The sequence below is a fragment of the Micromys minutus genome, assembly GCF_963924665.1.
Source record: "Micromys minutus genome assembly, chromosome: 3".
Taxonomy (NCBI): Eukaryota; Metazoa; Chordata; class Mammalia; order Rodentia; family Muridae; genus Micromys; species Micromys minutus.
Window position 1 is genome coordinate 75077057 of NC_137972.1, and position 27292 is coordinate 75104348.

At 45.3% G+C, this 27292-nt stretch overlaps 1 protein-coding gene across 2 annotated transcripts in view; it reads right to left on the reverse strand.

Moving 5' to 3' along the window:
- The window catches only part of ST8SIA2 (ST8 alpha-N-acetyl-neuraminide alpha-2,8-sialyltransferase 2), a gene marked incomplete at both ends in the record, with an annotated part of 68064 nt that extends 62464 nt beyond the window's left edge, over positions 1 to 5600 (reverse strand). For both annotated transcript variants that reach the window (XM_080913667.1, XM_080913666.1), the window contains one exon: positions 5503 to 5600. In XM_080913667.1, the coding sequence (XP_080769793.1) occupies positions 5503 to 5600 (98 nt within the window). The remainder of the gene's footprint in view (positions 1 to 5502) is intronic.
- Between the last annotated feature and the right edge of the window lie 21692 nt (positions 5601 to 27292).

Genomic DNA, 27292 nt, shown 5'->3' on the forward strand with positions numbered 1-27292 from the left:
ATTTAACTGTTAGCTGGACAGTACGGATCTTTTGAGACACTGAAACTAGAATCCAATTGCTAATCTCTAAGCTTTAATTTGTTCATTCAACAAATAAAAAGCCCCAAACAAAAAAACTTACAAGCTTCATTATCTATCATGCATTTCCATCCTGGGGCTGGGCTTTCTGCTTTCCAGGATAGCTCTGAATGCAGCTCACTACAAACTAGTACACTAATTTAAAACATTATGACTTTTAAAAAAATGATTTGTTTTGGTAACTTGATTAAGTGGTTTTTGAAGGTGGACTTGTAGGTGGCAATGCCATTTTGCAATGTCAAAAGGCTCCTGGACCACATTTATTTCTCAAAAGGAGCTAGGGACAGAGGAGGAAAAAAAACCGTATTTGTGAGCTCTGTCTCCATAAAATGCTGGCAAGATGGAATACTCAAGGTGCACCTGGGAGCAATGAAAGAAGAGCGAGAGTGGGTGGGGAAGGAGGTGGTGGCTGGCCAGCTAGTGAGGAGACAGGGGCCTGGGAAGGGGGCAAGAAGAACAGGAAGGCCAGTGTACATCAGGAGACCTAGAAAGGAGGATTGGCATGTGCAAAGGTATAGAGATGGGCAATTATGGAATAATCCAGAAAGTTCTGAGCAATATTGATTGGTACAGGTTGAACCCATGGGAGGTTGAACCTGAGAGACCATGGCCAGGTTATAGCTGTGGATGTCCATTCTTTACTTTCAGAAGTCAGTGACTTTCTAGAAGCCCACTCTGTGGCAAGGATTTATAATTTTCTTTTTCACCATTCCCAGTTTGTAAAATTCAAACAATTTTTAAAACCTAGCAACTCAGTACTACAAGGGAAAAGAGGCTGAGCGCAACTGAATTGGTTTCCAAGAGGGATATCTATTTACAATTTAAATGTGATGATAGAACAGTTGGCATCAAGAACTAGGAGCAAGGAAATTAAAACCAGACCGTCTTTCTCTTCTATTTTATCTTTTAATTGTGTTTATGCTTGCGTGAACTATACTAGGACGGAGGAAGAAAAGAAATGGACCCCTCCCCCAACAAAAGGGCCACCTTGAATAAGCACACACTCTTTTCACAGAGCACAGGATGCGACTGTCCAAGGCCACGTTCTCCCACACCCACTCAGACTCCTCCCAAAAGTGTATTTCAACCTTCCTTCCCTGGACAACAGGAGTCACTGCCTGCTCATGGGTCCGGTTGCACTGAAGGGCAGAGCTAGGCACCCCTCCCCACCCCCCCATCACTTTTCCAGACAAGATTTGACACTTAATAGGGTGCTAGGACCCTGGCGTAACATGCTAGATGGCATCACTTCTGACCAGTCTGATATTCATTCTAACACATCAGTGCCAGAGATGGATCGGTTGTTCAATATCTTCACAATCACCCCACCTCTGGATATCTGGGTGTCATCAGAGAAGCCTGATTCAGTTGCCATAGGAATCTAGTTTGCAAGAGAATGACAGAGCCATCTCCTCCAGAAGATTTAGTCCTCAGCCTGCCTGACCTCTGGCCTATATAGACCCAGCACTTCATTACTAGCAAATTAACTCACAGCTTTGGTTTCCTTACTGATAAACTAGAGGTGGCAGCAATACCCACTGAGGACTGGGAGGGTGATGGATCAGTGAACAGGCGCTTCAAGGTAGTCAGCATGGGCCAGGTACACAGAGCCCAATTAAAAGTAGTTTTTGGTGCTACAGGTTGTTTGCCATTTGGGTACCACAGGGATAGAATATGCTGATGTCTTGGCTAACTTCGAAAGGCTCTCCAAGTTTATGCAGGGCATCATTACCATCCCCCTTAGAGCCACAACAGGCATTGTTAGAACCCCCAGCATCTCCTTTGTCTTTAAAACAACATTGCATAACTCTCTTATAACTTTACTGGCTCATCTGGGGACTAGGGTATTGAATGACAACCAGAATAAGCCTGCCTTGCATGGAAGGGGCCAGAATATGACGTAAACATGATATCCCATTAAACCAAGAAGAACTGATAAAAAGAGGGAGCTGTTTCCAGAGGAAGAGCCCTTTTGTGGCCTGAGGACGTTGTGTGCCTAACCTGTGCTAGACTGGGAAAATGCTCACCTCCTGAATGACCTCTGTAGGCCAGCCGTCCAGACAACGTAGTAGACAGGAGAGCATGATTCCCGCTCCTTCACAGGGGTTACACTCAAGCCTAATGCCCGGGGCAGAACCAGAATAACTCAGTTTACCTACCAGGTATGTCAGGGCTGCAGCCTGCAGGGCCCCATACACACCAAAAGAGCTACGAATGTCTTACAACATGACGTTGCAAATGTATTTAAAACACTATAAGGTTTTTGATTTAATTTTTCGTTTTGGGGCTAACTAGACAGCATAATGTGAACTTTGTAGATGGTAACTCCATGTCTCAGTATCTAAAGGTTATAACATGAGCCAACTGGCCATAAAACCCAGGGGGTGCTTGGGGGAGGTTATGTGGCGCTTTCACCAGAGCCCCACTGAATCTCTGACCCAGAACTTGCATGTGTTCGTTGGTTCCCAGGGGGGAGTGGATGGGTGGGCACCTTGCAGAGACTCCGTCTTTTTACACTTCTTTCTCTCATGCAGTCCGACGTGAATGACAAGAGTGTTGAAAATGGAACTCTGAAGACAATCACTCAGAAAAAGAGATGTCTCTCAGAAGCTTTACCAGTACCTGGCCACAGGACATTTAATGCTTGGGACAGGTCAGGACCACTGAGGTCGCCAATCTAAAATCTCATTTTCTAAGAAAGAATCGAAAGCTTGAGAGAATGGGTCTGTAGGGTGTGTGTGGCGGGGGGAGATCTACTTGCTTTTTTTTTTTTTTTTTTTTTTTTTACTGTCTATTTCTTAGTCCCAGGAAAACTTATCCTCAAAGTGACTCTGTCACACTGTCTACCTCCTTCCAGAATCAGCCCCTCACTTTTTTTTTTTTTTTTTTTTTGGCCAGGGCCATGGTTCTTTCTGGTGGGTGAGTTGTTATCTTTCCCAACATAGGTAGCAAGCAATGGGGCAAAAACACTGTGGTCCTGAGCAGGACCCCATCCCTTTCTAGGATGAAGAGGGCAAAAGAGACAGAATTCTCTTGACACCCCAAAATCTGTGTCAGGTCACTTACCCACAGCAAACATTTGAGGTGGCTCGGAGGATAAGTGACTGTGTGAAAACCTCACTCCTTATCAGAAAGATGGGCTGGTGCAATTCCCATTGTCTATCCCACATTGCTCCGTCCTTGTCCATGCATGGAAAATGCAGTGGGCCCCCTTCCCTCCAGATTAAACATATGGGACTGTCTGCAAAGAGAACTGGGCTATTGACATCAGCCACACTGCATGGATAGTACAGGTCCACGGTGACTCCGTCAAACTAGGAGAAAGTGTTGATGACCAAGCTAAAGCCCAGACCAAGGAGAGGAGTCTACAGAGGATGCTGTAGAAGATGTCAGTGTGGGCTAGGTGACAGTTTTCTTACTAGGATCAGTCCAGGTAAGGGGTGTGTTTGTGTGTGTGTGGGGGGCTCATGTATTCCCCACGTGAAACATAATACGCTCACAGCACAAGAGCCCCGAGTTTTCAATACACACTCTATGTGTAAATGCTCCTGTGGAATGGAAACTTCTGACTGCCTGCTGGAAGAATTTGACTGTGGGAAGTGGAGGCTTCAAGATGCCTTTGGCAGGAAGGGGAGACACCACGTGTAACTGATCTTCTCGTTGTATTTTAAAAATTAAAAGTCCCTGGCACACAGAAGATGCTCAGTAAAAAGTTCAGCAAATTGATGAGCAGGGATACTTATGGAAGTGGGAGCATATGCGCGCGCGCGCACACACACACACACACACACGTACATGCACACGCACACACCAGAACAAGGTGTTGGAGGGTCCTTTCTTTTCTCATTGTCAAAGTCACCCAGTGATATGGGATAGACAGAGACCTGGGAGCGCTCAAGGTCCACTTTCCATTATCTCAGAACGTGATTTCTGTTCAGACCACACACTAGGAGAGCAGCTATGGGAAAGTAGTTTGTTTCTGTCTCTGCTGAAAAGCTGGCGGCACAGAGTGTATTAACTGAACATCAGTGAAAGTTTTCAGAGAACTTGGGGGAAACTAAGGATGAGATGAATGTTGTAGAAGATTCTGGAAGCCTAGTGGAGTTCATAGAATGATTTGTGTGCTTATAGAAAGGGAAAGTGGTAGAGAGAAAGCAAAGAGCAGGAAGAGGCACCTGCCCGCAGGTTAGAGTCCTTAGGGCCGTAGCATCTTGGATTCTGGACTTTGTTTTGGAGGGGTCTGAAGGCAGGACCCATCCTCTGTTCGTGTGGATAATGAAGTTGGACAAAGGAGGGACGCACGCAGCAGCTCAGGACGCTTATATGAGCTTGGCTCTTCACTAATCCCACAGAGGGTCAGAGTGCTCTCAGGGACCTCACCCTTTTACTGAAGACTACCTCAGAACCTGCCTTCCTACAGGTCCACCACGGTTTGGAGGCTACGGACATGGGTCGGGCTCCTCGTGCAGAAGACTGTAGGGTCGGGAGCCCGCCTCTACCCACGGGACACCCTGGTAGTGCGCAAGGCTCTGTTAGAGAGCGCATTTCAAGAAGTCCCGAACCCGGAGCAGCTGGAGGTTGTGGTCCCGCCCACCAATGAAGAGATAGGGACAAGCTGAGATCCCGCGCTCCTGGGGACCCCGAAGCCCACTGGGCGGAATTGGAGACTTTCTGGCAACCACTCCAGGTCTTGGCGCCGGATGTGAGCGCTTAGCAGCCTGGGGTCGCCCGGGGGCGTCGCAGGGTTGGCAGAGCACCCAAATCCAGCGGAGAGCTTGGGTCTCCAAACCGGCGCGCCACACCTTCAGCGGTGCCACCCCCCTCCCGGATCCAGGGCTCACTGGCGGGCGGCGTCGGTGCGTACCGGTGTGTGCAGGGCACATTCCCCTTGCCAGGAGTCGATGTAGAGCTCTCTTCTCTCTGCTCCCGCCAGGGGATTCCCCTCCCCCAGCTCAGAGATCCCCCGCGCGCCCCCTGCCCACTTTGCCAAGGCGAGAAAGCGGCCGAGCCGGAGACAAAGAAACTCCTGCCTGCCTCCACTCTCCGTCCTTCTACCCGCCCGAGACACTCCCCGGCGCCCTCCCTCGACCCCAGCGACACCGCGCGCGCACACGCCAAGGGAAGGGACCAGGGAACAAGGGAGCAGAGTGGGCGAGTCCGGTTTCCCCACGCCGCGCGGCTACAGCTGCCCGTGCACCCCGCCCGGAGACGCCCCTCAGCAGCCGCGCCCCCATCATTCACTCCCGAAAGCGTCCCAGGTCCCGGGCCCCTGACACTGCCATCCCAGGTTCAAACCGCCAGCACGAACCCTCCAGCTGAGCGACAGGGGGGCGCGGCGCACACAAAGCGGATGGGGAGTAAGGAGCCCTGGGGAGGAAGAGATCCCGCCGGGGCTCCGGCCAAGGGCTCCGGGCGGCTGTTTACCCGATTTCTTCTTCGATCTCTGAGATGTCTGCGAAGATGAGGAAGACCACGAGCAGCGTGAGCGCGGCCAGCATCCAGCTCCGAAACTGCAGCTGCATGGTGGGGTCGGTGCCCTCCGGGACCCGCGCGCGGGCCGGGGCGAGGAGCTGGGGCTGGAGGAGCCTCCGCACTCCACGCGCAATGGGGCACACACCCTGCGCTCCGGGCGAGTCCGGGCCGGCGGCGGCCGAGGCGACAGCAGCAGCAACAGACAAGGGTTGCTGTGGCACGGCGAGCCCGCTCGCTCTCTCTCTCACTCCGCTCCTGCCCGCCCCTCCCCTCCCCTCCCCTCCCACCTCCTCCCTCCCTTCCCCCCCGCCCCGCACTGGGCTCCAGGCGCAGTTTGACAGCTTTGCTCCGCGCCTTGCCTGGTCTCCTCCCACTAACTCCAGCGGCCACCCACCCGCCTTTGCTTTTCCTGCCCAGGAAGACTCCGGGAGCGTGCCACTCCCGGCCTAGGAAGGCTGGGTTCGGGCAATCGAAAGCAGCCGGGAGACTGAGCTGAGCCGAGACAACTCGAGCACCCAGGGTTGCCTGGCAAACGCCTTCCGTCGCTCGCTCTTTGTCCAGCGCCCTCGCTTCCTCTCAAAGTTTTCCCGACACAAAGACTAACACCTGGGGACAGTATCTGGCGCGCGGCGAGGAGGCGGTCTCCTCTGGGCTATGTTTCAGCAGTTGACGAATTGGGGGTGGGGGTGGGGGTGAAAGAGAGATGGCTAAGAGAAGCCAACTTCACCAGAGATGCCCATGGCAATTTGTGGGCGAGGTGCTCAGTCTGCAAAACCTTCTCTATGAGCGGTCATTTCTGTTCATTTACAGACCCAAGCGGGGAGCCTGGAACTCCCAGAGTTGTTTGAGGCCATGGCTAGAACCCTAGGATTCCAGTAGTACCTGCTCTACTTCCATAGTGCCCACATTGTGGCTAGTGCTGTACATTCTTCATCGCCTCAGCTCTTGCTCTTTTCTGGTCTAATCAATAAACCCCCGGAGTCCTATCATGATCAAAAGGCCTTCTAGTAAAATATAGTTCCCTCAAAGGGAGATTCCCCTTCCCCCACCCCATACATGTTACATTTTGCTCTGCTGCATTAAGTGGAAAAGACCCATTCATTAAGTTTAACTCTCTCTCTCTCTCTCTCTCTCTCTCTCTCTCTCTCTCTCTCTCTCTCTCTCACACACACACACACACACACACACACACACACACACACGCGCGATTCGATCCTGGATATAACTTTTCAGAAGCCAGATAATTCTTTAGTTAATGAAAGGCTCCTAGAGGATGATGGGGTGGGGGTTAGGAGTGTCAATGTAATATCCTACTGTTGGGGGAAGCACCTGTAAATGAACAAAGACAGCAGATTGCTTGTGTTCCAGAATGATTCTGGGGGGTTAATAGTACCCACATCTCTCCCCGACCAAGTTGTAAAGATCTAGAGAGTTTTTCATACTTCCTCTCCAAGGAATGTGCGATCTTGTGACCAGAATCCTTTGGTCTCTTGAGAGTAAACGGGGGAATATGAGGGAGTGGTCTCTGCAGGAAGTCTGCAGGCTTTTGTTACTGTTTTTACTTTTATCCTTGTTGATGTTGTTGTTGCTGTTTTTGTTGGTGGTGATGGAATTCAGGACAAATTCTCCCCTGCAGGAAGAGCCTCTATCCCCTACCTTCTGACAGCATAAGGAAGCAGTTGGGTAAAATGGGGGGCAAGTTCTTCAGGGGTCTCCTCTGAGCCTTTTCCCAGAGGAGAGCTGTGCTCCTCCCACAGTGCATCCTTGCTCTCCCACTCCGTGCTCTGACCATGCACATCTCCCTTTTAAGGAGGACCCAAGAGTAGCATACTTCCCCTCCTTGAGGGGTGACTTTCTGATTCTGAGCACCATGTTGAAAGTCACTCCTTTTGTTTATCACAAGTACGGAGCACCAAGTTCAAAGCTGGGTAGAATGATGTGCATCTCCAACTCCAGTGCCCAGGGGCAGGGCAGAGACAGGGCAGAGACTGTCTCAAGAGTACAGGGGTACATTGCTGAGGAAGGCAGCCAACATTAACCACTGGACTCCATACATACATACCTGCATGATGTGTACGCACTTACAATAAGTACACTGTACATACCCCACATGAACATGATCACAATAAACATACACACACATACACATACATACACACACACTGAAGGGTCTCTATTCCCTCTGCCTTGCTAAAAAAAAAAAAAAAAAAAAACCAAACCAAACCAGACTAAACCAAACACATTAGATTACATTCTTAAAGCTGGTTACCAAGGTTTACTTACCAACCTCCTCCTGAGGCTGACTACCAGGTCCAGCTATCAAAAGCCCCCTTTTAAGCTGCCTGGATTAACATGCCCAACCAAATTGGACACCTCATCCTAACATGGGGTTCCCCCTTTTACCTTTATAAACCACCATTTGCCTATGGGTCACGTTTGTCTCCTTTATCCAGAGGCAGTCCCGTGTCCCATTTTTTTCTCTTTCTTCCTTGTCCTCTATTTCCTGTCTTTAACTTTTATTCCCCACCCCTTGTCTTTCTGAGACAAATAAATCTCCTTTGTGCTGAGAATGTGGTCTTGGAGTGTCTTGTGCTGATACCAGTACCACACACACACACACACACACACACACACACACACACACACTTTTCTATCAGTGTGACCAATTAGGTCGTTTAATTCATCCGGTGTCTACATTTTCTAAGTGCCTTTCTCTCTTTCTGACTTGATGAGTCATTTAGGAGGCGTGCGTGGTTCTTGGTGATATTTTGTTTTGTTTTTCTCCGTTTACTTCATTCATTCAGCAGTGTTTATGGAGCAGTTTATCTTGTGCCAGGTTCTGTGCCAGAGGCTAGAGATAACAGGAGCCAAGTCATTCCCTGCCCTCTAGTGGCCCTCTGTTCAGAAGGAAGGCAGACATGCAAGTGGCTGATTATGACAAAGGCTATGAGCTACAGTGGAGCTGTGTCTTCTCCTTGTAACTGATGAGCAGGATCTCTCCAAAGAGCAAGAGGAAGCCACCCTGGCCTTCTCTCCCCTGCTCTTTGCCTTTTCTCCAGCTATATGTTTTTACTTCCTACTATTTATGTGTGTCAGGGGACACATGAACATGTGTAGGTGAACACGTATGCTTTCATGCATGTATGGGGATGTCTGAGATTGATGTTGAGAATCACCTAATTTATGCAAAGAGGCGGGGTCTCTAAGTCAAAGGCTAGGCTTACCAACATAGTGAGCCTTGCTAGCCAGCTTGTCCTGAGAACCCCTGACGTACCTTTCAAGGCTGGAATTAGAGATGGGCTACCATACCCATTGGCATTGATGTTGATCTTTGACGATCCCAACTCTAGTTCTCAAGATTGCACAGTGAATGACCACTGAGACATTTCTGCAGCCTCCAACTATTCTCCTTGTTGTGACGGGAGGTCACAAAGTAGTGCCACGATGCTCAATTCATCGGGTCAGGCAAACCTCGCTGCTTCAAACACTATTATAGTGGAGAGTTTCATTTTCTGTGTGACGGTCCATGTTCTTATTTCAGGCTCAGCGGTATTCCTCCTTTTTGCTTACTAGAAAGGAGCCATTTTGCGTGGCCAGGGAGTCGTGGAGACTCGCATCAAATACCATTTCTTATAGAGAAATTCATGTACCCAGATCATTGGAGAAGGCTCCAGGTCACATGTCCCAAAAAATGGAATTAAATTAATATCACAGAGACCCTTCTTCCAATGAGAGTGATTGAGGTAGGGTTTAGCTTGGAAGGTAGTGAAGGATCCTTTTGACCATTCTCCATAGAATATTGTTTAAGGCATGTAGGCTGGATTATTCTTAGGCCAATACCTGTAACAGTGACCTATGAATAATGATTGCCCTTGTTAGTTCCTGAAATTTGGAATGACCGCGAAAGATCAGATTGGAAGCACGTGTCAATAGCTACCATATTAGCTTCCTGTGATGAGACACCATGAACTGGAGGCAGAAGCTGCTGCAGACACCATGGAGGGATGTTGCTCACTGACTTGCTCCTTGTGGCTTACTGAGCCTGCTGAGACCACTAGCCCAAGGATGGCACCACTCACATGGGGTTGGGCCCTCCCACGTCAATCACCAATTAAAAGAAAATAGAGGCATTTTCTCAACTTAAATTACTGCCTTTTGGCTGATCCTAGCTTGTGTCAAGTTGACATAAAACTAGCCAGCACAGCTACATAAGCATGCCCATGCTAGCACATGCTTGGCTTGGCATGCTGAGCCCTTCTATTCTCGCCTCTCATTCAAGCAAGTCCCCTTTCCTGCACTGGATCTTTCAGGAAACTGGGGTACCCTACAGCGATCCTTTCTTGAGGCCACGTCTTCGAATGCTTGGGCTAAAATGCAGGACTTACATGGGAGTACCAGTAAATTAAAAGTCATTACAGCTCATTAACATTTTAATTCAAATTAATAGAGTATATTAGCTGTTCAGGCAACTCAAAAGGGCTCAGGAAGTTTGTATTAATGGGAGGTAGCCGAGAAGGAAGCCATGCAAAAGCCTGACAGCACGTAGCAGTCAGACAGCCCTCCTATGTGAGTGTTCAGGCTGAGGGTTGGAGTGTCCTTGGAAATACCAACCTCAAGCAGTGGGAGTTACCCGGAGCTGCAATTCAAGAACACACTGCAACTTGGCCATCACTAATCTAACGAAAGGCCTCACTATAGTCTGGCTATGAAGAATGTTCACTTGAACTGCTGTACTGATAATGATTTGTCCAACCAACTGAAGGGCCATGTCAGAATGGGAAGGGGTGAGCCATAATACACCAACATCCATGAGCACGTGTCACTGCAAGGCAGGCTCATGGGTAATTCTCTTAGTCTTCCTGTAGAACCTTTCATATAAATAACTTCATCTTCATTTTGCATGAGGCAAACCTCAGTTTGCCTAAGTGGCTCAGTTGGTGGTGGTGGTAGAATTCTGATTCGGATGCTATAAATGCAGAGGCTCCCTCGGATCTCTGGCAACTCTGAATCTTTGTAAATAGCACCTCCTTTGATTTGTACCCCTTGAGATCTGCTGTGTCGGGGTTTGAGGATCAAATCTATCTCCACTTCTGTGCAGCCTCCACCATTGAGAAGACAGTAACTGTAAGTCTCAATTTTTGTCTTTCCATGTGGAGAAGGCCTTTCAATCAATGCAGAATAAATAATAATTATCCAACATTCGGACCCAGTACCTAACGGCTTTGAAGCTACAAAGCAGTGATAGTGTTTGTGTTCATCATCTCTGAAAGAGAATGGCGGGAGGGAGAGAGGGAGGGAGAGCTGAGAATGAGAGAGGGAATGCGTATTGGGATAGAGTAGATTGGGAGGGGAATGGAAAGAGGAAAAATATCATAGTCTGGGTAGATTAATAAGCTATTGTGTTTCTGCACCTTCAATAACAGAAAGAGCCTGCCTTTTCGTTTGAAATTTACACTACATTTGAGTGTTCTTTAAAAATGCCACGCTTCCCCCTTCCGAATCCGAATCCGAGTGGTAACAATATGGAACAGCGAAGGGGCACATTTGCATTCCATTTGTAACTTTCCTACATAGCAAAATTGTAGTTTAGCCAAGGAACGAAAAGAAATATACTCAGGCAATTGCTGCAAATGTTTCTGAAATTATCAGCAAGAGATGTGGGGAGGGTGTGGGAGCATGCTCACAGTGAGCTGAAAGGGAGAGAAGTTGGGGGGAGGTGTTGCTGACTTTTTTTCCCCTTTGGAATTTTGACAAGCCCTTCCATAGGGGGGTGAAAGACAATTTAGAATCAAGCCACGAAGTCCAGTACCAGGTAGCAGAACTGAAGAGAACAAAAGGGGATGTTCTCTCATGATACCGTAAAATGGCCACCATGACTTCTGAGTCAGACTTCTTAGCTCACCACGGTTTGCTTACAGTCCATCCTCAGGCGTCCATGGGATAACCCATGCTAGCCATCCTTGGGTTCTTCTCGCATCTCTTCCTTTTGCCTCTGTTCAGATGATGGGTTTTTCATTCACAAAGCTGGGAGTGTCCGCGGAAGTCACATGATTCTCTTCATTCACAGACGGGGTTTGTTGCGTCACTTTTGTGTGTCTGAAACTGTGCTGGCAGTTGGGATGCCGTGACTGAGGCAGGTGGACTATTTCCTGATGAAGCTCAGGGTCTCCAGGTGTCTCTAAGCTGAGACTATACTCCAATTTGCTTGTCTCTGACCAAATGTAGTAATAGTTTTCCCTCATATACACCAGTTTCTTTCAATTTTTTATGCAACTCCAACAAAATTAGAAATGTGCAAGGGATAAAGACATTCATTACTTTCTGGCTCCACACTGATGTACGATGGACAGTTATGGTTTAAATTTATTTATTTTTTACCATGACCACCTTCAAACCATGATCCTCATGTTGATAAAGTCACAGTTGGGAAGAGAGATGTCTGGCCCATCATGACAGAGCACTTCTATCAAGCCTAGAGAAAATGAAAACTTGTCAAGAGCACAGAAAATGCTGAAGGGTGAAGCAGCGAGAAAGTGAGAGGTTCTAGGTGCCTACTGTCTTCGTTTCTTATTGAAATGAACGTTTATACATTCCATGCACGCTGCTAGTTAACGTCTTAACTTTAAGAATGTGTTTTCTGTTGCATTTATTTATTTGTGTTTGTTCATGCCACTGTGCGCCGGTGGGTGGAGGCCACAGGACAACTTTTCTGAGTTGGCTCTGTCCTTCCACCATGTGGGTCTTGGGGATGACACTGGGTCTGTCAGTGTTGGTGGCTTGTCCCTTCCCCTTCTCTCCTGCTGAAGTGAAGTCTGCGTGGTTGTACATTAGCATTTGCCAGTCCCCATATTTTCCTTGACAAAGCAGACGTAGGAAGACTACTGAGAGATCCAGGGATGAGTAACACACAGCCACAGTGTACATGGGTGACACACAGCCACAGTGTACATGGGTGACACACAGCCACAGTGTACATGGGTGACACACAGCTCCGGTGTGCATGAGTAACACACAGTCACAGTGTACATGGTAACACACAGTCACAGTGTACATGGGTGACACACAGTCACAGTGTACATGGGTGACACACAGCCACAGTGTACATGGGTGACACACAGCCACAGTGTACATGGGTGACACACAGCCACAGTGTACATGGGTGACACACAGTCACAGTGTACATGGTGACACACAGTCACAGTGTACATGGGTGACACACAGCCACAGTGTACATGGTAACACACAGCCACGGTGTACATGGGTAACACACAGCCACAGTGTACATGGGTGACACACAGCCACAGTGTACATGGGTGACACACAGTCACAGTGTACATGGGTGACACACAGCCACAGTGTACATGGGTGACACACAGTCACAGTGTACATGGGTGACACACAGCCACAGTGTGCATGGGTGACACACAGCCACAGTGTACATGGTAACACACAGTCACAGTGTACATGGTAACACACAGCCACAGTGTGCATGGGTGACACACAGTCACAGTGTACATGGGTGACACACAGCCGCAGTGTACATGGGTGACACACAGCCACAGTGTACATGGGTGACACACAGCCACAGTGTACATGGGTGACACACAGCCACAGTGTACATGGGTGACACACAGCCACAGTGTACATGGTAACACACAGCTCCGGTGTGCATGGGTAACACACAGCCACAGTGTACATGGTGACACACAGCTCTGGTGTGCACGGGTAACACACAGCCACAGTGTACATGGTGACACACAGCTCCGGTGTGCATGGGTAACACACAGCCACAGTGTACATGGTAACACACAGCTCCGGTGTGCATGAGTAACACACAGTCACAGTGTACACGGGTGACACACAGCTCCGTGTGCACGGGTAACACACAGCACAGATGAGTGCTGGACCCTGGGCCACACATTGAACTGTTCTCCACTAGACTTGATTCTGAGCTCATGCACATTATAGTTCAGGACCCTCTTAGTGTCTTTCTGGTCCCTTTGAGTTTCAGTTTTCTTGATGATAAATGGAGATGATAGAGTACTTAGCTCAAGAGTTTCTATAGGAATAAACCAAAACAATATATCCCAAGTGTGTATAAAGCTCGCATCAAGTGTGTTACACACAGAGCTATATTTATTTATAAATCAACATAGAAAAGACATGTTTATATGTATATATGAGTATATAATATCTATTACGTATGTATTACATGTGTAACAGTAGGTATCTCTAGGCAGTGAAACTTAGGATGATTTTGATTTTCCTCCACACTATTTTCTGCCTTAAAAATTTTTCTTCAATGTTCACAAATTACTCTGTAATCAGAAAAAAAGCCATTAAAATTTGTTGTGCCTATTTTCTCTGCACTGATATCTTTTTGGCAGGGTTTAATATTCTTTCTCAATAATCCAATATAAACAGACATATTTAGCAAAATTGGTTTTGCAAACAACTTCCCAACCTTTCTTTGCTATTTTGCAAGCATCTACCTAAACTTCATAGTGCAGTTTCTAAGGGAGGAAAACACAGCTCACAAAACCTTCTTCCATGCACATTACAAATGCCAGGGGTGCTCCAGGCTTTCTCTCTTGCAGCGTCCTTTCCTGGGCCAGTCTGACACCCAATTTAGATTTTTCTGCTGCCAGTACTGCAGGAGAGTGGGTATCTTAGGAAGGATTTTATTGGTCAAGAGACACCATAGCCACAACAATTCCTATAAAGGAAAGCATTTCATTGGCTGGCTTACAGTGTCGGAGGTTTAGTCCATTATTGTCATGGTGGGGAACATGGTGGCGTGTAGGTAAACACAGTGCTGGAGAAAGAGCTGAGAGTTCTACATTTTGATCCATAGGTGGCAGGAGACTCTAAGTCACACTGGGCATAGCTTGAGCATATATGACCTCAAAGCTTACCTCCACAGGGACACACTTCCACAACTGCTCCAACAAGAGGACACCTCCTAATAGTGCTGCTTTCTATGGCCAAGCATTCAAACGCATGAGTCTGTGGGGTTCTTTTCTATTCACACTGCCATAGTGGGCGGCAGGCAGAGGGCCTGGGTCTCCTCCCTGGTCAGCACTGTGTAAACCCCACCTTTGGTGGTGGTGCAGGAAAGAGCCAGGAGCCTTTACTTTTCGTATCTTCAGCTATAACATCTTCCTGAGGCCTCCAAATTTCTGGAGAAGAATAACCCTCACTGCGGATGTAGCTCTGAGACTATCATCCATTGAGAGTAACTTTAAATCGAATTTATGGTTAGGAGAAAATTTGTTACGTTGTAAAAGAAGACAAAAGTTTTAGTTTCTCCAGCTAGCTTGTTAGTAATGTATGAAAGTCCAAATTGTCTAAATTCTAAGAGGACAATATGGCTACTTATCTTTATTATTACTAACATGTTTGCTAAGACTATTTTATGACCTGGTAGTGTTCCATGACCTTCTGTTTCAAATATTCTCTAGAGGACATTGGAATCCCACGCATCACCAAAGTTTAGAGTAAATGTTTACTAACAGGGAGATGATTTTGGCAAATCGCAGTGATATGGAGTGTGTGGCTGTGCGTTGGACTTTATGTCAATATGTTGTTGCTAATGGCTATGATTTATTTACTCTCGAGTCCTTGGTCAGTAGCGGCGCTTCCAGTTATATAGCCTTGGTTCAGTGAAGAGCACACAGTCTGTTTCTGGAAATTCACCATGATGACAAGAGGGCTCTGGGCTGCTCCTCTCTCCTGAAAGCAATTTAATACAATTTCCGGAGTGGGCTCTGGGAGAAGCTGTGGCCTCAAGCCATTTAACATACTGGGGGCAGCTTGGGCTTGTCACAGCAGCTCCTGTAGCATCTTTGTTACTTAAACACTGAGTTATCAAGACACATGGTTTTTCCAATATAGCAGATCATGAGTCTTAGGGATGGGGATTTTACTGCTCAGATCCCAAAGGTCCCATACTCCATAGACCTGGCTTCAAGCAGTGTTACTGGAATTCAGGTGGAACTTTAAGAAATGAAACTTTGTGTGAAGTCCCTAGGTTAATTTGTAGGTGGTTGTGAAGGGAGTCATGGGACCTGGTCTTTCTTCTTAGTACCATTCCTGATTTGTGATGAGTTGAGGTTTATTCCTGGTCTCCATTCCTGACATTTGGAAGCTTCACCAGAAGACCCAAAGCAAACAGGCAGGCCAGTGTCTCAGAGGGAAACCTCCAGAGTCAACAACAGAACAGCAGGTTTTTTTTTCCTCCCTCTCCCCTTTAAGTTCATCATCTCAAAGCTCAGTAATGCAGGTAGCACAAGCCATTGAGTTTCACATTATGCTTCTTTCTACCCATTCATAGTTTCTGTTTGGATCCTTTAGAACATGTCGGTTATTTGTGGGTTCAACGAAATGGCTATCAAACAGATGTGAGAAAAATAAACCCCATTTCCTTTCCTTCTTGCATTTCCCTAAATACCAGGTAACAATTATTCACAGGACATTTGCATTTACATCACATCGATGTTAGGTGCTTGTCGTCAAGACAGTGGAAAGAATAGGAGAGGATTTGTGTGCAGCTTGCACACCGTTTCTTCCCTATAAGGGACTTGAATATCCATAGATTGTTGTAACTATAGGGGTCCTGGAACCTGTCTCTCATAGTTACTAGAGGGCAACTATGTATTGTTTTGTGTTATTTTTTGGGGGTGTGTGTGGGGGGGAGCATCTGCACTGGTCCAGGTTTCCAGCAGTTTCTTTCTACCTTTACAGCCGGATTAGTAACTTCCTAGCTCCCCTCTATTTTCCTACAGCTTTCATTTCTCTGTAGTGTGGCTCATTTCAAAGGCTGCTATCTGCTAATGATCCCAGGCCTATCTGAAGGGGATGCATTCTCCTCTCCCCCTCTTTACCTTCTGCTTGCCAGCCTATGGGAGAAGCCTGTTTGCAGCCTGAGAGCCCAGCAGCCCACACCACAGCTGGCCTCTGGCAGAGGTGTACCAACAAAGGGAGAAAACAAAAGCTGAGCTGCTCTCATTTCAAGCTCCATTAAGGGCACGTGTTGGGCGAGGAAATCAATGGAAAAGTGAGGCTGGCAGGAAAGGGGCTTCCCCCACCCCCTCTGTTTGTAGAATGGGATTGACCACAAATAATAATAGGGCAGAAATTACCAGGCAGAGAAAAAAAATAAAGAATAAAAAAATTAAAAAAAGAAAAGAAAAAAAAGGGGAAGTATTTCCAAAGCCCAGGGAGGAAAGAAATTGTCACTGTCTTTAGTTTTTTTTTTCTTTGCATGACAAAATATGAGCCAAGTCAGGATTGCAGTGCCCAGCTAGCCACTGTTAGGTGGATACTTTGAATGAAACTGGAATTATTCTTCCACGGTTACTGCAGCCATTCTGAAGAATAAACTCTTAAGTATCAATAATATTGATATTCTTCCTAATGTGTGGCTAATCGAAGACCATTTTACAGCTTTGCTTTTAGAAAGCCAGTCAAGAGAAGGCGTCCACAGGGACTGCTTAACTCAAAATTCTTCCCAGTCCTCTGACAAGGTACAGTAAGGTATTTTGAGAGACAATTTGGGCAGCGATACAGTTGTGGTTTTCGTAAACAGTCTATGAAGAATCAATTCGTACTTTGGGACTGTTTTCACATAACTTGTAAGCTTACCGGAAGGTCTACAAAGGGCTTCTTTCCTGTCATTTGATTTCTTGATATGCTTAATCCTGGCCTTTTCCGCTTTCTCTTGATAAGCTTTTCTCTGCCTTTGTTGTCTTGCTGTAATGCCCTAGAGCAGCCACCAGATGGCACTGTGCCAGACGAGTGTTTTAGAGACCAGAAAGGGAATTGCTGGCTTTAGCTGGCATTAGGAAAATTCATGGGCAGGGAAGAGTCAGAGTAGAGCATGAGGAGATGAAGACGTTGATACAAATGCCCAGCAGGCAAAAACCTGCCCCCCCCCCCCCCGTGGACTGATTTGTGTGAAGCTGACAGAAGCCACGTGCCTGGAACTGAGATGAAAAATGGGCATGCAGTCCTTGGAAACCCGTATTCAAGGCAAAGGAATCAAGGCGAGGTTCTCATGGATTACCAAAGATTGGTTGGAGAGTCCCAGTAATCTTTGCAGAGAAGTTCGTTCACTTACATCCCATCAACCCTTAGTGAAGAAATTAAATTTGAACACTTCTTTAAGTAATCAATATAAACGTCAATAACAGATTGACACCCCGCGCTTCCCTGGGGTAGGCACTACGTTAATAAATGTGTGGTTCTGGAGGTTTCAGTTTAGAAGTTAAAAAGTAGAATTTTCTCTGCTTAGTACAGTTTTCTTTCTTTTCTTTTCTTTCTTTTTTTCTTCCTGATTTTGTAATTAAATCATGAGTCTTGTCCTTAATGGTCCCCGCCTTATAGAGCATATAGAAATTAGCAAATCCCTCTTCTCTAAGGGATTACAGAAAGGGCAGAATTAATATGGCATTTGTATGCTTGAAGCCCACACGCCAAGCCCACATACTAGGTAACTATAAAAGAGTGAAATACCTTCCCTGATGTGCCCAATCCCAAGCCCAGATCAGGGAGTTAAGAAGTAGAAACCACAGCACCTTGGGTTTTAATCACCTGGTTCCATTACGGCACGGGCTTGTCACATGCTGCCCAGAGATGGCGGGATCAGATCCCTCATTCATGTAGTGGATTCTCATTGTCAGTCCTCTGGGGAGTTGAAGCCCCCATGTTTTGTGGTAAGTGTGGCTGCACTTATAAACACATCTCTATTACTCCCCGGTTCTGAAAGGCATAGGGTTGGCACGGCTCCAAAGAGAAAGCAAGTTTGGTAAGGGGAGCCATGGCACATGCTTTCAACTGCCTCAAAGTGAGAGCTGATTTGGCCCTGTGTTCTTTGTTCATCTCAGCAATTCTAGCTCTCGGGAGACTGAGGCACAGGAGCCATGAGTTCAAGACTGCTTTTTTTTTTTTTTTTAAATCAGATTAGAAAAAGCCAGTAACTTAAAATTTCATCACATCATCTCTCACAAGGATAATCATGACTCATAAATATATAGCTCAAATTTGTTTATTATTTATATATTTGTTTGCTTACTATTTTCGTGTGTGTGTGTGTGTGTGTGTGTGTGTGTGTGTGTGCATGCACATGTGTGTCTCTGTACTTAGAGGCCAGTGTCATTTCTCAGGAATACTGTCTAGTCCACCCTAAATTTGAGACAGAGACTCTTCTTGGTCTGGTGCTCCTCCATTAGGTCAGGCTAATTGGCCAGATCCATCTGTCTCTCCCGTCACTGAGATTACAAGTGTGTACCAATATACATCCCCATTCTCCACAGCACAAGTTTAAAGCACATGGACATTTTTGTGGCAAGTGAAGGGTTTAAAGATGCTGTGGAATCTGAAGGCTTCCAGTGGGCCACAGGCATCCCAGCTCTCAACAGCCTGGTATTTCACGTTTGGACTAGTTCACATACTTGAGATCGCTGGCTGGCTCCTGTGGCATCTAACAGGTGGATGAGCATGGCACACAAATGTCTGTGCCCTGCTTGGGGATGGGCACCCCTGCTCATGAAACATTTAAAATAGATGGGGACAGATCCTCTACGTTGTCCACACAAGGGTAAATTGGAACCAGTTCTGTAAAGGACAATTTGTCAATGTGAAAGAAATCTTGATATGACGGGGACAGCACCCCTTCTGCAGGGTGATTTGGTAGTTGGTGAGAAAAGAGTCATTTAGAACCATGTGAAGGAGGCCTGTCCCTCCTGTCCCTCTGGGATGCCCTGGGTGAGTGTTTAACCAAGAGAAAATGGGGGACTCGTGACAATCTGGCTATAAACAGATCAATTAAAATATCTCACCCCACTGTTTAAAGTCCATCTCGATGTTCCTGCATTTCAGGCCACACAGGGAGTAGACACAGGGCAGGCAAGGACTTTCTGGACAAAACACCAGTAGCACAGGACCTCGCCCCAATCATTAGCACATTGGGTGTATGAAACAAGATGTCTGTGCTGAGTGAACCGTAGGCCCAGCATGCAGCAGCCCAGAGAGCAGGAGAAAAGTCTTACCAGCCACCCTTCAGACAAGAGGTTAATAGCCAGAATTTACAAAGAACTGCAAGAACTGAATACCAAAGAAATAAAACTGCCAATCAACAAATGGGCTAATGAATCAAATAGACGGTTTTCAATAAAAAGAACAGAAACGGCCAGTAGCTATTTTAAAAACCGTCCAACATCCCTAGTCATTAGGGAAATGCAAATTAAAACTACTGCAAGGTACCACCCTACCTATTTCAGAATGCCTATTATGAAGAAATCTGACAGGAAACGTTGGAGAGGATGTGAAAAAAAAGCGAACTGATATTGCTGGTGGGGGTTTCAAGTTAATACAGCTGTTATGGTAGCCAGTTTGAAGGTTCCTCAAAAAGTTAAAAGCAATACAGTCACAATACCCAAGTGTCTCACGCCTGTGATTATACCCAGGAACTCCACACCATAGAGATATTGCACCCCGTGCTCTATTCTCTGTAGCAAAGAAATGGAGCCAACCTAGTTATCCATTAAGAGAGGAACAGATAATCAAAATGTGGTAGTGTCTTGGTTTGTTTCCCTGTAGCCATAGTAAACACCCTGACCAAAAGTAATTCGCAGAGGGAAAGGTGTATTTGACGTATACTTTCATATCAAAGGAACAAGGCAGGGACCTAGAGGTAGGGACTGAAGAAGAGGCCATGGAGGAATATTGCTTACTGGCTTGCTCTTCCTGGCTTGCTCAGTTTGCTTTCTTACACAATGAGGGGCCACCTGTCTAGGAGAGGCACTGTCTATTATGGGCTGGGCCCTTCCATATTAATCACAAATCAAGAAAATGCCAGTCTGAAGAAAGCAACACCTCGACTGATGTTCCCCCTTCCCAGATGTCTTCACCTTGTGTCAGGTTGACAAAAAGCTACCCAGCACACATACATATATAAAATGCAGTGTTAAGTAAGAGTGAAATCACAAAATTTGTAAGAAAAGGCATGAGCTTTGACTGTATAACACCAGGGAGCAGATTGAGTCTCAAAAGGAGAGGAATGGACGTTCTCCCCCAAACTCAAATCACAGCCTATCGTGCAGACATGAATATATGGAAACAGACGGGCTGGTGAGTATAATGCAGGGGAAGGGAACAGGAAAGGAAGAGCAGAAGATGTGGAAGGACAGAATGCAGGAAACGGGTATGCGAGTCAGGAAAGAGGATGTGCAACGTCGATTGTTTTTCAGTTTTAACTTGTTTGGGTTTTTCTTTCATTTATTCTTGGTGGATACATGCATAAACTGTGCTCAGTCGTTAAATGGGTAAGATCAAAAGCACGGGGACGACTTCAGAATGGCTCTTCTAACTGCATAAAGATACACTGATGTCTCAGATCTGGGTCTGGCTTGTGCTTGTTTGAGGGATTATGCTACCCTAGCTGTGTGATATCTTTTCCATTAGCAATCACGAAACAATAAAGTGTTTTATATATATATATGTATATATATATATATATATATATATATATACACACACACACGTGTATATGTATATATATGTATATGTGTACATACAAAATATTTCATAAAGCAATAAAACTCTTAAAACTACAACATATCCTTCAACCCAATAATCCCACCATTTTTAGGACCCTTTCCTTAAGGAAATGTTTTAATGAGGAAGAAATAGCCACAAGGGACTTCACGACAGCATCTCTTTTAGAATTAAAAATGGAAACTAGCATTCTGGCGACAGGGTTTTGCCAATGGCTCTTATGACAGCTGTTGAGCAGAATCTCAGGCGGTCATTACGGATGACTTACGATGATGTAGAATCTACCTGCATTCTGTAAGCGGAAGAAGGTTGCAGCATAGCTTGATCCAAGATTTTGCTTTTGGAAACATACCTAGATGCCTATTTGGAATAGTGGGCAGCCACTGAGATGGAACACAGTGACGCCTGATCTTTACCTCCCTAGCCAATGTAACCTTCTTTCCTTGAGGAGTTTGTCAACTATGCAACAGAATATGGCAACACAGAGTTCTGAACTCATGATGATGTTACTGTGAGTGCGTGACAAGGTTGCACATGTTGTGGCTTCCACTTCTCTCCCTGTATTAGTTACTTTGCTTGTCCTGTGACCACATATCTGACAATAGGGACCTAGAGGAGAAAAGATTCATCTTGGCTCCGGCTTGAGGGTGTGGTCCAGCAGTTCTCAACCTTCTCAATGCTGTGACCTTCTATACTACAGTTCCTCATATGGTGACCTCTCCCCCCACAACCATAATACTATTCTTCATTGCTACTTCAGAACTGTAATTTTGCTACCTTTGTGAATCACAGTGCAAATATCTGTGTATTCTGATGGTTGGCCATCCCTGTATAAGGGTTATTTGATCCCAAATGTGTCACGACCCACAAGTTGAGAAGCAGTGGTATAGTCCATCTTGGTAGGAAAGACACGGTAATGGAAGTGTCTCTCAGCTGTGATGGCAGGGTCAGTAGAACGCCTGCTTCTATTAGTGGACCAGGGAGCAGAGAGGGTAATGCCAGAACTCAGTAGGCTTTCTCCATCCTCCCCTTTTCATTCAGTCTGAGTGGCCAGCTCACAGAATGATGCTTTCCACGGTCAGGGGAAGTCTTTTCTCAATTAAATCTTTCTAGAAATGTCCTCACAGATACTCCCTGAGGTAGGTTTCCTAGATGATTCTAAATCTTGCCGATTTCGTGCTGGTGGATAACCATCACACTATCAGCTTCTCCCCATTGCTTTCTTGGCTACTGTTCTGATAGAACCAGCTTTCATGTAGGAAACGCCCATGTGGCAAGGAACTGAGGGTGGTCTCCAGCCAACAGTCACGGGGACACTAATTGATGTCTATCCTTCAGTGGTTGGGAACTGAATCCTGCCAGCCACCAAATGAGCATCGAGGTGGCTTTTTCGTGAGTCGAGCATCTAGATGAGACTAGAGCTCTAGCCAGCACCTTGTTTGCCTGTCTCTGAGACCCTTGAGGAGTATCAAATCTAGCTGTGCGGATTCCTCACCTCCAGCACCTGGGTTCAGCTCTAAGTTTGATGTTTCTGAAGTGATGACTCACATGTTAGGCAAGAAGTTGTGAGTTCTAAACTCTAATGTACTGGGTGTTATTATGTCTGGGTGGCATAAATGTAGCATTCTTAAAATATTTTGGGCCTGAAGATTCCTCCCAGTGTCATACTGGCAGCATCATATGTTTATTCTGATGAAAACTTGAGATTTTGACACTGCCATTGAATAAACAGAAGGGTGATTTAACAGTTTACAAATTTATCTGGCTGATTTCATATACTTATGACAGAGTTATCTCATCTCCCAGACACACTCTGGATTGACGGAGTGCAGGGTATGTTTTAGGGTTACTATTGCTGTGACTAAACACCATGACCAACATCAAGGTGGGGATGAAAACGTTTATTTGGCTGACACTTCCACATTGTAGTCCAGCATTAAAGGGAGTTAAGACAAAAACCCAAATGGGGTGAGAGCCAGGAGGCAGGTGCTAATGCAGAGGCCATAGAAAGGGTGCTGCTTACTGGTTTACTAATCTTGACTTGCTCAGCCTGCTTTCCTAGAGAACCCAATACCAGCAGCTTAGGAATGACACCACCCGCTGTGGGCTGAGCCCTCCCCTACCAATCACTAATTAAGATTCTTTACAGCTGGGTCTCATGGAGGCATTCTCTTAACTGAGTCTTCCTTCTCTCAAATGACTCTAACTTGTACCAAGTTGCCATAAGACTAGGCATCACTGTGGTTGTTACAGCTTATGATCCAAGGTGACTTTGGTTCACATTTTTATTTTAGGTCGAGTTCTTGGGGAGCAGACTCAGATGCCCACGGACACCATCACCTGGGCAGGCAGGAAGCAGAATCCAGAATGCGGGCAGGAAAGCTGAACTGAAGTGCCTCCTACAACTCAGAATCTTAAGTGGTCAGGCCAGTGTAGTTTTGCCTCATTTAGCCACTGGATACTGGCTGTTCCCAGAGAGGGGATGACCCTGGAATACATGCACCCTACCCTTGAGACAGTCCTGAGATAGACTGACCAGAGAAGACCGACTTCTGATGTTATTTCCTGCTTTAGATAGTGGGTCTTTTCTTGAACATGCCTGTGGATGCTCCATTTCTGAATGGACAAAAGCAGAAAGAAAGATTTAAAAAAAAATGCAGAGCCTGGCTAATGGAGGGTTGAACTGCTCTTCATACCTAACACGTATTTGCCAGACCACACAAGGAAGTCTGGAGTATAATTGACCCAGAAAATTTTCTTCTCATTGGGTGGAAAAGGCCAGTCTTATCCTCCTTCATAGTGGATCAATATATGTTCATTGCCCTCAGAATGGTAAAGCCTTTGGATGAAATCATTCTCATTGGCAAGGCAGAGTCCCAAGGAGCTGGCATCCAGATCCCACTATAGGCTCAGGTTTTTTAAAACCTACTTTAAGAAGGGTTCTCAAATGCTCCAACCCATCCCCCTCCTATCCCACCATCCAAAGGTAGTGCAGAAAAGATGGCAAATAGGACAAGGGGTTGTGTGCCTGTTTACAAGTAGTTCCTTGGGGGTGATTCCCAACCCCATTGGCAGGATACCAGCAGTCCAGATGCAGTAGTGTCAGGATACCAAACACAGTCACCAGTGGTGGCACGATCCACCAGAAACAGCCAGACCTCCCCCAAGTCAGCACAAGTCAGCCAAAGGGACCAGAGCAGCTGGGGTGTCAGGAGAAGTTTTCTGCCATGCCTCTCTCAACGGAGTGAAAATCATGGAAGAACGAGACCAAAGAAGCATTGCTAAGCTAGCTATGTGAGCACCCCATCACTATCCACTGAATCCTACTTCTACTCTCTCTAAGCATCACGTGTCCTCCCACAGGTCTTACCTCAGCAAAACACCATTCGAGTCTGCACCCCATGACACAACCAGAAACTCCCACGTCCTCCCGCTACTGCTTCCTTTCCGCAGGACCTACATGGACATTTCTGCCCATAATCTGCATTTTCTCCTCTCAGGTTTTCTTCTGCATGTGATCTAATAGCTTCTCCAGTATTGCAGTGAGCCTCATTCCTTTTGAGGGAAACAGAAGATAAAGAGTCTTAGAACAAAAGCCAATGTTTTATTACTTTCTCTATAGTGCTCTGAACTTCCCATGGGTCAAACTGTATTGGATTATACTTCTCCCCTGATCCTTACTGTGGTACTTTTTCTTTTAAATTATTCCTTACTGCTTTATATTTTTAAAAAAGAGGGATACATTTACAGATTTTTAAAGGCATTTTGGTATAAAATTATGTGAATAATTTTGTCAGTACTTAATTCTTTTAGAGGTTTGATAGCATGCATAGAAATCCCACTAGTTACCATAAGCATGAAGTATATGTAGGACAGAACGTAATATGAAAACAGATTTCTTGTTGGGTATATATTAAGCATATGATCTGTGAATACCAAAAATTGCCACAAGGCTATTATCTTAGGTCTTGGATTATTAATGGTTTGAGGTTCAGGTGTACCACAAATGAGAGGGTGCTATACATTTATTTTTTTTTCCTAAGAAGGACTGAGGCTTTCATATTTTTTTATTTTTTGGCCTTTGTTTTTCTTGAACTTCATATAGTCTGTGAGTTGTTTCTGGGGTATTCAGAGCTTTCTGGGGTACGTATCCAATTATCAGTGACTGCATATTATGTCTGTTCTTTCATGACTGGGTTACCTCACTCAGGATGACATTCTCTAGATGCATCCATTTTCTTAAGAATTTCATAAAGTCATTGTTTCTGATAGCTGAGTAGTACTCCATTGTGTAAATATACCACAATTTTTGTATCCATTCATTTACTGAAGGACATCTGGGTTCTTTCCAGCTTCTGGCTATTATAAATAGGACTGCTATGAACATTGTGGTGCATGTGTCTTTGTTGTATGTTGGAGCTTCTCTGGGGTATATGCCCAGAAATGGAATAACTGGGTCTTCAGGTAGTGCTATGTCCAATATTCTGAGGAACCGCCAGACTGATTTCCAGAGAGGTTTACAAGTTTACAACCCCACCAACAGTGGAGAAGTGTTCCTCTTTCTCCGAATCCTTGCCAGCATCTGCTGTCATCTGAATTTTTGATCTTAGTCATTCTGATTGGTGTGAGGTGGAATCTCAGGGTTGTTTTGATTTGCATTTCCCTGATGGCTAATGATGTTGAGCACTTCCTTAGATGCTTCTCAGCCATTCGATATTCCTCAATTGAGAACTTTTTGTTTAGCTCTGTCCCCCATTTTTTAATAGGGTTGTTTGATTCTCTGGTGTCTAAAATCTATAGTTCTTTGTATACATTGGATATTAGTCCTTTATCAGATGTGGGGTGGGTAAAGATCTTTCCCCAATCTGTTGGCTGCCATTTTGTTTTCTTGACAGTGTCCTTAGCCTTACATAAACTTTGGAATCTCATTAAGTCCCTTTTGTCAATCTTTGACCTTAGAGCACAAGCCATTAGTGTTCTGTTCAGAAAATTTTCCCTTGTGCCTAAGTGTTCTGTTTTCCCTACTTTCTGTTTCAATAGCTTCAGTGTACCTAGTTTAATGTGGAGATCTTCGATCCACTTGAACTTGAGCTTTGTACAAGGAGATAAGAAAGGGTCTATTTTCATTCTTCTGCATGCTGAGTGCCAGTTGAAACAACACCATTTGTTAAAGAAGCTGTCCTTTTTCCATTCAATCTTTACAGCTCTTTTGTCAAAAATCAAGTGACCATATATGTGAGGGCTCATTTCTGGATCTTCTATTCTATTCCATTGATCCATGTGCCTACCTCTGTACCAGTACCGTGCGGATTTTAACACAGTTGTCTTGTAATATAGCTTGAGGTCAGGGATGGTGATTCCCACAGATATTTTCTTGTTGTTGAGGATGGATTTTGCTATTCTAGGTTTTTTGTTATTCCAGATGAAATTGAACATTGCTCTTTCCAACTCTATGAAGAATTGTGTTGGAAATTTTGATGGGGATTGCACTGAATCTGTAGATTGCTTTTGGTAAGATGGCCATTTTTACAATGTTTTGTCCTTGTTCAGTTTCTGCTTCCATGATCTGTCCATTGATAAGAGTGGGGTATTGAGGTCTCCCACTATTATTGTGTGGGATGCAATGTATTTTTTGAACTTTAGTAGGGTTTCTTTTATGAATATAGGTGCTCTTGTATTTGGAGCATATATATTAAGGATTTAATTTAAAAATTAAAAAATTTTCCCTGTAATGAGTAAAAAGTGTCCTTCTTTATCTTTTTTGATAACTTTTGGTTGGAAATCTACTTTATTCGATATTAGAATGGCTACTCCAGATTGTATCTTGAGGCTGTTTGCTTGGAAGTTTTTTTCCCAACCTTTTACTCTGAGATAGTGTTTGTCTTTGTCTCTGAAATGAGTTTCCTGTATGCACCAAAGTGCTGAATTCTGTTTATGTATCCAGTCTGATAGTATATGTCTTTTTATTGGGAAATTGAGTCCATTTATGTTAACAGATATTAAGAAATAGTGATTGCTGTTTCTTGCTATTTTTTCTTTTAGAGGTAGAATTGTGCCTGTGTGTCTTTCATGTTTTGTTTTTTTTTGCTTAGGTATTTTCTAGTTTTTACTAGGATGTCGTTTCCCTCCTTGTATTGGGTTTTCCACCTATAATTCATTGTAGTGCTGGATTTATGGTCAGATATTG